Genomic DNA, 11067 nt, shown 5'->3' with positions numbered 1-11067 from the left:
GGCTTTTTTCTTTTTGCTTATGTGGTGCTGAGGAATCGAACCCAGGGCTTCATGCATGCAAGGCAAGTGCTCTACCACTGAGCCACCTTCCCAGCCCTCCCTGAGCTTTTTTGCTTAAGGCTATCACTCTGCTAGTGAAGCCACAGTTGTATTTCTGGCTTTTTGGTGGTTAATTGGAGATAAGAATCTCATGGACTTCCTTGCATGAGCAGGCTTCCAACTTGATCCTCAGATCTTACCCTCCAAACTCAGCCTCCTAAATAGCTGGAATTAGAGGAATGAGGCACCAGTGCTCAGCCTGATAGAATTATTACTCAGCTTATTTCAAGTTCCAAAATATTATGACTAGCCTTTGGTCACTAAACAGCAAAAGTTATATTCTTTTAAGCTAACAACAATTATTTCTTTTAAGCTAACTAGGAAGCTTTTCACATTTAAAGTTAGCTGTAGAGTAGAAATCTAGTCCTCCTTTTTCAGATTAATGCTTCAAGACTTCTGCCTGGTAACACTTTTTCTATATGGATTAAAAATCATTTGTCATCCCTAATGTAATTGAATTCACATGTATGTTATCAAGTAAAAGGTCACTTTCTCCTGTTTTTGTTTTTTTTTGTTCGTCATGAGGCTTGAACTCTGGGCTTGGGCGCTGTCCTTGCGCTCTTCAGCTCAAGGCGATCTCTCTACCACTTGAGCCACAGCACCACTTCCAGTTTTTAGTGGTTTATTAGAGATAAGAGTCTCACAGACTTTCCTGCCTGGGCTGGCTTTGAACTGAGATCCTCATATCTCAGCCTCCTGAGTAGCTAGGATTACAGGCGTGAGCCACCATCGCCCAGCTATGTTTTAGAAGAGCAGTGTTATCTTCATAAATTGCTCACTTATTTTTTTTAACATGTTTGTTTGAATGAAGCTCTGCCTTTATGTGGTAGAAACTACTTTTCATATAATAATGTTTTTCCTCTCTTTTAGGATATTTTCTTTTCTGGATGTTGTTACTTTGTGTCGCTGTGCTCAGGTCTCTAGGGTAAGAATGGTTGACATGGTTACCAGGGGATCTCTTCCTGACACTGAGAATGACAGCCTATACAGCAGGCTAACCATTTATTTTACATGCTATCTTTGTATGTTATTATGTATCAAAGGATGCTGTTTTACTCATGGTACATCCATCCCCTGTAATACTGTAGGATTCTGCTATACATACTGTCTCTAACATTTTGTGACTCCTATTGGCATAATATAAACAGAGGAACCATTTTAAGTTAGAAAAAAAACATTGACAATGCAAATTATAAGGCCAGACTTAGATTTAAAAAAAAAAGCCAGAAACATAAAAAACACATTTTAATTTTTTTGAGTGTTTGCCAGTCTTGGGGCTTGAACCCAGGGTCTGGACACTGTCTCTGAGCTTTTTAATGGTCAAGGCTAGTATTCTACCACTTTGCCACAGTTCCACTTAAGTAATTTTTGGGTACTTAATTATAAATAAGAGACTCATGGAGTTTCCTGCCTGGGCTGGCTTGAAACCACAACCCTCAGATCTCAGCCTCCTGAGTAACTAGGATTATACTAGCACACAACCAGGACAGCTTCTTTTAATGTTTTAGTGAGACTGCCAGAGAGAATAGGGACAGGGAGGGGAAAAGAAGGAAATCAATTAAAGTAGATTGAAAGTTAGGTGCTAGGGAAGTTTTTGATCCTTTAAAATCATTGATTAGATGAATTGTGAACTTGAATATTACTGGTTTTTCTCTTCATTTTAGCTTCTGCTCATTCTATCTTTCTTCAAAATAGGCCTGGAATGTTCTGGCCTTGGATGGCAGTAACTGGCAGCGAATTGACCTGTTTGATTTCCAGAGGGATATTGAGGTATAATTATGTTCTGTGTGGCCCCATTTCTCTTGCTAATAATTACAGTATGGAACAGATTAGGCCTGGCCATATAAATCTTATTTTCCTTGGAGAGAGAAATTTTTTTTTAGTACTTCTAAACTTTATGGATGAGTTTCTTTATTTTTTCTTTGAGGTTAAGTGGAATTATTTCACTGAAAAAAAATGCTACACTTTTTTTTTGATTTGGGGGTTTTTGTGTTTTTTGCCATGGAAATGTGAACCTGCATTTTGTAGTTTTTCTTTTTAAGAGAGCCATTTTATAATTGTTTATTAAAAATAAGTAGTTATGGGCTGGGAAGGTGGCTCAGTGGTAGAGCGCTTGCCTTGTATGCCTGAGGCCCTGGGTTCGATTCCTCAGCACCACATAAGTAAAAAGAAAAAAGCCGGAAGTGGTGCTGTGGCTCAAGTGGTAGAGCGCTGGCCTTGAGCTGAAGAGCTAAGGGACAGTGCCCAGGCCCAGAGTTCAGGCCCCAGGACCGGACCCAATAAATAAATATAAAAAATAAGTAGTTAAGTTTGTTTGGGTGATAATTGTGTGTGTGTGTGTGTGTGTGTTGTGTGTGTGTGTGTGTGTGTTTTGGTGGTGGTGGTTATGGGGCTTGAACTCTGAGCCTGGGTACTGTCCCTGAGTTCTTCAGCTCAAGGCTAGCACTCTACCACTTGAGCCACAATGCCACTTCCGATTTTCTGGTAGTTTATTAGAGCTGAGAGTCTCATGGACTTTCCTGCCTGGGCTTTGAACCACAGTCCTCAGATCTCAGCCTCCTGAGTAGCTAGGGTTACAGGCAGGAGCCCCCTGTGCCTGGCAAATATATTAGTCTTAAAAGCATTTTCATTCTTGGGAAAACAAAGATGCAGTTAAGTTTTGGAGAAAAATTAAAGAAGAATAAAACAAAAAATCAAATTTTCAATTGCTAAAGAGAATTTTTTTTCTTTCCTTTCACTCACCCTTTCCCCCATTTCCTCTTTTAGTATAACTCATTATCTTTAAAGTAGAAAGCATAATGGCTTAAGCTCAAACTATTTTAACCTGAAGTTAAACTCTTGGATTCTTAGCTCTAGTCATGAGAATGAAAACATGGCTTCTTCATAGTGTTGGAAGGACTAGATGAGAAGCTTTTAAGTTTCAGCAAAAACAAATTATTTTGATGCTCAATGGAAGGAATTTTGTAACCTCAGGTGAACTTTACATTATTTTCAGAAGGTACATTTCAAATAGTACTCCCAGACATTATGTTCGATTTTGTTTTACCAAAATTTTCTGGTCTACATAATATGCTTGTTTAAAACATATGCCCACAGAATCATTCATCAGGTTTGAGTCCCTGTTGTATGCAGAGTACTCACAGAGCCATAATAGAACTCGAGAGTACCATTCCTCCAGTACATATTACATAAGTTATATATGTAAATATGCATTATATTATATATAAGTATGTTCCTCAAGTACAAATTAAAAAAATAAGAATATAGAATTTAAGCATGTTTCAAGTAGATGAGTTAATCAGGAAAGCTTTATTGTAATAAGTTATATTTTTCCTACTTAAGTCTTTGGTACAAGTAGAAGCAGTCTTTTCTCTCTGTTTAAAACTTGTTAGAAACATATATTTTTTGCAAAAACAGTGAGGTGAATTATCTTTTTGCTTGCCTGTCTCTTTTTATAGGGCCGGGTAGTGGAGAATATTTCAAAACGATGTGGGGGCTTTTTACGAAAGTTGAGCCTACGTGGGTGTCTTGGAGTTGGAGACAATGCATTAAGGTAAAAACATAACTGTTTGAAAAATAACAGTTGATTAACCTCTTTGAGGAGAACAGTTCATCTCATCTGGAAAAGTCTAAACCATTTTTAAATTTCTAAGTTGTTAAAAATGCAAAAGTATATACTTTGTTTACAACACAAAGATTAATTGATAATAGGCAATTTTGTAAGAAGATTGTATGTATACCTGTAATCTCAGCAATGAGGCAGGAGTTTGAGGCCAATGGGAGTTATGTAGTGAGACCCTTCTCTAAAGAAGAAACAAAGGGCTAAGGTGTGGCTCTAGTGATGAGTACCTGCCTAGCCGGAGTTCAGACTACAGGACTACAAATAAATAGGTGTTGGTAGAGTGCTGCCAGTGTGCAAAAGCAGTTGGTACTAAGTTTGAGTCCCAATCTCAGACCTAAAAAAAAAAAAAAAAAAAAAAAAACAAGAAAACAAGAACAAACCTTTCCCTCAAAATTACCACCAGGCACCAGGGGCTCATGCCTATAATCCTAGCTACACAAGAGGCTGATATTTAAGGATCACAGTTTGAAACCAGCCTGGGTTGGAAAGTCTGTGAGACACTTATCTACAATTAAGCACCCAAATAGCCATAAATGGGCGTGTGACTCAAGTTTCAAATGGTAATGTGCACCAGGTGCCTGTGGCTCACATCTGTAATCCTAGCTACTCAGAAAGCTGAGATCTGAGGATCATGGTTCAAAGCCAGCCCAGGCAGGAAAGTCTGAAAGATTCTTATCTCCAATAAACCACTGAGAAAACCAGAAGTGGTGTGGCTCAAGTAGTAGAGCACTAACCTTGAGCTGAAGAGCTGAGGGACAGTGCCCAGGCCCAGAGTTCAAGCCCCAGAAGTAACAACAACAACTAGCCTTGAGCTAGCCTTGAGCAACAAGGCTCAAGAACAGCACTGAGGCCCTCAATTCAAGCTCCTAGACTAACATCCCCCCCAAAAAAAATTACCCATCACAAATAGTTTTTTTGAGCCAGGTGCCGGTGGCTCAAGCCTGTAATCCCAGCTATTCAGGAGGCTGAGATCTGAGGATCGATGTTCAAAGCCAGCCCGGGCAGGAAAGTCCATGAGACTCTTATCTCCAATAAACCACCAGAAAACCGGAAGTGGCACTGTAGCTCAAGTGGTAGAGCACACTAGCCTTGAGCTGAAGAGCTGAGGGACAGCGCTCAGGCCCAGAGTTCTAGCCTCACAACTGACCAAAAAAAAAAAAAAATAAAAGTTCTTTCTTTGGAGTTTTATTTGTTTATGAACTTTTTGAGGGGGTAGGGTGCTAGTACGGGAGCATGATTGCAGGACCTTTTACTCTCACTTTGCTTTTTTGCTTGTGTCTGGTACTCTACCATGCTTCCCTCCACTTTCTGCTCTTTGCTGGTTAATTGGAGATAAGGATCTCTCAGATTTGTCTGCCCTGGGTTGGCTCCAAACCTTGATCCTCAGGTGTCAGCCTAAATAGCAAAAATTATAGGTGTAAACCACTGGCACTTGGCTTTTTATTTTTTATGTCTGGTATTTTGCCTGCATATTTGAAATTTTTTTACTTTTTTTCTTTCCTATAAAGGACCTTTGCACAAAACTGTAGGAACATTGAAGTACTAAATCTTAATGGGTGTACAAAGACTACAGATGCGTAAGTATTGTATCTTTTAAAAGGGTAAGTCATGGGCAATATATCTGGTCTATAATAACCTCAATTGTAAGTTAATAAATTTAGCAACCTTAATCTTAGTTTATGGAGGAACCATTTTAGGAGAAAATGATAGGAACGTAGAATTGGAATGAAAAAGTTACTTTGAAATCCATTCTTAAATATTGATAGTGAACTTTAAAAAAAAATCCACTGGGCAAGCTAGACACTGGTGGCTCAGGCATGTAATCCTAGATACTCAGGAGGCTGAGATCTGAGGATCACGGTTCAAAGCCAGCCTGGGCAGGAAAAGCCATGAGACTCTTATTGCCAGTTGACCTCCAAAAAGTCAAAAGTGGAGCCATGGCTCAAGTGGTAGAGTGCTAGCCTTGAGCAAGGACAATGCCTAGGCCCTGAGTTCAAGCCTCAGGAGCTACAAAAAGAATGAAAAAACTTATAAGGTTAGGAGAGTAGAAAACACAAAGTGACAGGGATGAAAGTGATTATTCTGAAGCACAATAGTAGTTCCCCCATGTTTTCAGTTTTCTTTTCCATAATCAAATGATTGTGAAATACGAAATGGGATATTCCAAAAATAAACAACTCAGAAATTTAACTCTTCTCACAATATGTTATTATGATTGTGTAATTTTATTATGTTGTTAATTTTTTACCATGCCTAATTTTCAAATTAAACTTTATTACAAGTAGGTATGTAATATAGCATTAGTAAGATTTGGTACTGTTTATGGTTTGAGGCATCTGCTGAGGAGGGTAGTCTTTGAACCAATGTTTCTCACATTTTCCTGCTTGTTTACATGTCGTGTTTTTGTTGTTTTTATTTATTTGTTAGTGGTATTGAAATTTGAACTTAGTCCCTCTTGCTTGCTTGGTATGCATTCTACCCCTGAGTCATGTCTCTAGCCCTGTCTTCTTTGGTTTTCACTGAAAGTGAGATATTCTGTATACTATGTTATTTAATTATCTTTTATTTTTGTCTTCCTTATAGGAGTGGGGAACAGATAGGCCACAGGCCATAAAAATCTCTCAAAATTATTTGACACATGGGGCTGGGATGTGTCTCAGTGGTAGAGTACTTGCCTAGCATGCATGAAGCCATGGGTTCTATTCCTCAGTATCACAAACATAGAATAAGCCTGAAGTGGCAACTGTGGTTCAAGTGGTAGAGTGCTAGCTTTGAGCAAAAGAAGCTCAGGGTCAGCACCCAGGCCCTGAATTCACAAGCCCCAGGACTTGCAAAAAAAAAAAGTTTTTTTTGACACATGACATAACACACAAACATGCTTCTTGTGAGCTGCCCATACCTATCTGCCAGTATTGAAAAGTTTTTTGTACACCCGATAAATGATGTTCCATATACCCAAATGGCCCTGAGCAGAATAAAGTTCCCATCCCTGCAAGGATAAGAGGAAACCACTGTATTATGTTTTATGCTTTTATTTTAATAACACTGTAAAAGTTTTACATAATTAAAACATAAAAATTAAGATTCCCTAAAAATTGAAAACAAAATAAAATACATGTTGGAGCTTTAACGCTAAGAAATTTATAACCATAAGAAATTACTTCTAATGACTTTTTTCTTATGAAAATTTTAAATATATATAGAACTATATCAAATAATATAATAAACTCTTTACCAAGTTCCAGGTATTGTCAGTCTATGGCCACTATAGTTCCATCTATAACCCCACCTACTTATCCCCTCTCATTTTGTTCCTTTTTTTTTTTTTTTGGTCCATCATGGGGCTTGAACTCTGGGCCTGGGTGCTGTCCCTGAGCTATTCAGCTCAAGGGGAGCACTCTACCACTTGAACCACAGCATTATTTCCAGTTTTCTGGTGGTTAATTGGGGATAAGAGTCTCATGGACTTTTCTGCTTAGGCTGGCTTTGACCCATGATTCTCAGATCTCAGCCTCCTGAGTAGCTAGGATTACAGGTCTGAGCCACCAACATTGGCATTGTGTTACTTTTTTGTTGTTGTTGGTCGTGGGGCTTGAACTCAGGGCTTGGGTGCTGTCCCTCAGCTCTTCAGCTCAAGGCGAGCACTCTACTGCTTGAGCACAGCACCACTTCCTGTGTTACTTTTTTAAAAGAAAAATATTGCCCTGCACCAGTGACTCTTGCCTATAATCCTAGATACTCAGGAGCCTGAGATCTGAGAGCCCAGCCTAAGCAGGAAAGTGCCATGAGATGCTTATCTCCAATTAACCACCAGAAAACTGGAAGTGGCGCTGTGGCTCAAGTGGTAGAGCACTCCCCTTGAGCTGAAGAGCTGAGGGACAGCACCCAGCCCCAGAATTCAAGCCCCACAACCAAAAAAAAATGATGGTGGACAGTGTATATGTCACAGGACTGAAAAATAAATGGCATGAGCCATAAAAAGAAAGCCTGGAGGGGCTGGGAAAATGGCTCAGTGGTAGAGTGCTTGCCTTGCTTGCATGAGGCCCTGGGTTCGATTCCTCAGCACCACATAAGCAGAAAAAGCTGGAGGTGGCACTGTGGCTCAAGTGGTAGAGCACTAGCCTTGAGCTGAAGAGCTGAGGGACAGTGCCCAGGCCCAGAGTTCAGGCCCCACAACCAGCAAAAAAAAAAAGAAGAGGAGGAAAGCCTGGAAGCACTTATAAAGCAGAGTTGTAGGGTTTGGAGGCATGGCTCAATTAATAGATGCTAGCCAATGAGTGAAAGCATCAGGTACCTAGTTCAAGTCCCAGTCTTGGAACTAAAAGCAAACAGTGTTGTAAAAAGGAGCCTAATGGACTCCAGTGGCTCACAACTATAATGTTACCTATGCAGGAGGCTGAAATCTGAGAATTATATGTGGTGGAACAGCCCAGTCAAGAAAGTCCATGAAACTCTTCCAATTACCTACTTAAAAAGCTGGAAGTAGTGTTGTGGCTCAAGTGGTAGAGCATTTAAGCAAAAAGCTCAAGAAAGGCAATTAAGCCCTGACAGAGGTCAAGCCTCAGGACCAGCATTTAAATAACAAACAAAAAACCCAAGCAGTATACCAAAATCTTGGTAATTTGAAGAGAATAAAAAGAGTGAAGAGAAACTAAAGTAGCTGAAATCGTAGCAAGAAGGGAACTACTCGAAAACAATTATAAACATGTACCTGGATCTGGCTAGGTATCACATTGTATATGCACGGTTTGAGAATACCACAAAGCTTAGTATATATATGAAGAAAAAATTATCAGGAAACTATAAGCTGAAAAAGTATTAGATGGAAAAGTTGTAACCACTCAAAACAAATCCTTTGTTATTGTTATTGTTGTTGTTGTTGTGGGACTTGAACTCTGGGCCTGGGAGCTGTCCCTGAGCTCTTCAGCTCAAGGCTAGCACTCTACCACTTGAGCCACAGCACCACTTCCAGTTTTCTGAGTGGTTCATTGGAGATAAGAATATCATGCACTGGGGCTGGGAAGGTGGCTCAGTGGTAGAGCGCTAGCCTTGAGCTGAAGAGCTGAGGGACAGTGCCCAGGCCCAGAGTTCAGGCCCCACAACCAGACCCCCCCCAAAAAAAAAACAAAAAAACAAAGGCTAGGGCTGGGAAGGTGGCTCAGTGGTAGAGCGCCTGCCTTGCATGCATGAGGCCCTGGGTTCCATTCCTCAGCACCACATACGCAAAAAAAAAAAAAAAAAAGACGGAAGTGGCACTATGGCTCAAGTGGTAGAGCGCTAGCCTTGAGCTGAAGAGCTGAGGGACAGCACCCAGGCTCAGAGTTCAGGCCCCACGACTGGGCCAAAAAAAAAAAAAAAAAGAATATCATGCACTTTCCTGCCCAGGCTTGTTTTGAACCCTAATTCTCTGATCTCTCAGCCTCCTGAGTAGCTAGCATTATAGGCATGAGCCACCAGCACCTGGCCAAAAACCACTAACTCATCTAAATAAACAAAGTAGGTCCAGAACTAGAAGAGACAGGCAATAGAAACGGACCCAGGACTATCGATATTGCTCAGTGGTATAATACTTGCCAAACATTACCAAAACCCAGAGTTGTATTCCTACCCCTTCCAAGAAAATCCTACAAATTAATATATACTTTATAATTCTACTTATTTTAAATTCTTTTTTTTTTCATCAGTTGTGGGGCTTGAACATTGGGCCTGGATGCTGCCCCTGAGCTCTTCAGCTCAAGGCGAGCCCTCTGGCTCTTGAGCCACAGCACTACTTCTGATTTTCTGGTGGTTGATTGAAGATGAGAGTCTCATGGACATTCCTGCCCAGGCTGGCTTTGAACCACAATCCTCAGATCTCAGCCACCTGAGTAGATAGGATTGCAAGCGTGAGCCACTGGCGCCCAGCTTTGAAATTCTTTAATAGGAAATTATAGCGATAATAAAGCAGATCATTAGTGGCTTGCAACAGAAGGAGGAAGGGGTGAAATGCATGTACTGGTAATGGTAGACAGGGACATTTTGAAGAGTTGTAATAATCTTTCTACATTGCCAGGCATGATGGCATCTAGCTATGATCCTTATAATTTTGCTTAAACAGAATTGCAAGTTCTGAGCTATCTTACCAAATTTCAGACCAGCAGGTTCATAGCAAAAAACCTCTATCAAATTTTCTGTATTTCTCTTGGACTGATAGTCTTAAGGGGGTGTACATTTGAAAAACTTAATTGGCTTGTACACTTAAACAAATAGATTTTATTGTGCATGATATATACTTCACAATTAATTTTAAAATAATACACATTTTTCAGCTTTCTATGACCACCCCAAAACTTAAGAAGAACAGCAGTCATTGAGGGATTTCTAGCATGTGGGAAAGAAGATATCAGCACATTCTCTCACAGCAACTATAAAGATGAAAAAAATGGTCAGAACAACTTTCTGAAAAGAAAAAGACACAAAACAAACAAGTATTTACTAATGAGAGCTACTGTTCTTCAGTAAGAACAGTGTGAGTCTGTGAAATTCTTGCGGCTCCTTCTCCTGTCCTCACCCACTCCCCACCCCCGGCGCTTGCTCTGAATAGTTCATTAGAACAGGCAAGCAGGCTGTAAAAAACCATCAGCTTTGGAGCTAATGCTATAGAATAGAAGTCTAGTACTTTCTTGGGCTAAATACTAAGCTGTAAAAACAGGGTTGACATTAGAATCCCATATTTAAAACTAAAACCAAAGGTTAGAAGTGTAACTTAACTAGTAGAGCACTTGTAGGCCCCAAATTGAAACATGGTCATAAATACAGTTTTCCATCTAATACAATTATTGAAAAAAGAAACAGTAAAACTTAGGGAGAAGTAGAATTTAGTCATTAGGGAGAAAGAACCCAAGTAGAAATTCAGGGGTTGGAAATATACAATTGAAGGATTCACTAGCAATCTCAGTAATGGGTCAGAAAGCAAAATGATAACCAGTAAACTCAAAAATAGATTCATAGAAATTATCCACTCTGAGCTGGACTCCTCCAATGCCTCACATCTTTTTTTTTTTTTGTCGGTTGTGGGGCCTGAACTCTTGAGTCTGGGCACTGTCCCTCAGCTCTCCAGCTCTGCCACTTGAGCCACAGCACCAAATGCCTCACATCTTTTATTTATTTTTTTTTAGGGGGGTCCGGTCGTGGGGCCTGAACTCTGGGCCTGGGCACTGTCCCTCAGCTCTTCAGCTCAAAGCTAGCGCTCTACCACTTGAGCGACAACGCCACTTCCGGCTTTTTTCTTTTTGCTTATGTGGTGCTGAGGAATTGAACCCAGGGCCTCAGGCATGCAAGGCAAGCACTCTACCACTGAGCCACCT

At 40.2% G+C, this 11067-nt stretch overlaps 1 protein-coding gene across 2 annotated transcripts in view; it reads left to right on the top strand.

Moving 5' to 3' along the window:
- Positions 1–11067, top strand: part of Fbxl20 (F-box and leucine-rich repeat protein 20) — a 75176-nt gene that overhangs the window by 41339 nt on the left and 22770 nt on the right. The window contains exons 3-6 of one of the 2 annotated variants that reach the window (XM_013038096.1): positions 970–1024; positions 1795–1869; positions 3558–3652; positions 5230–5298. In XM_013038096.1, coding sequence (XP_012893550.1) covers positions 970–1024; positions 1795–1869; positions 3558–3652; positions 5230–5298 — 294 coding nt within the window. The remainder of the gene's footprint in view (positions 1–969; positions 1025–1794; positions 1870–3557; positions 3653–5229; positions 5299–11067) is intronic. The other variant, XM_013038097.1, reaches the window with a different exon arrangement.

Source organism: Dipodomys ordii, unplaced genomic scaffold (genome assembly GCF_000151885.1).
Source record: "Dipodomys ordii isolate 6190 unplaced genomic scaffold, Dord_2.0 Scaffold7, whole genome shotgun sequence".
Classification (NCBI taxonomy): Eukaryota; Metazoa; Chordata; class Mammalia; order Rodentia; family Heteromyidae; genus Dipodomys; species Dipodomys ordii.
This window is presented reverse-complemented; position numbering and strand designations above follow the sequence as displayed.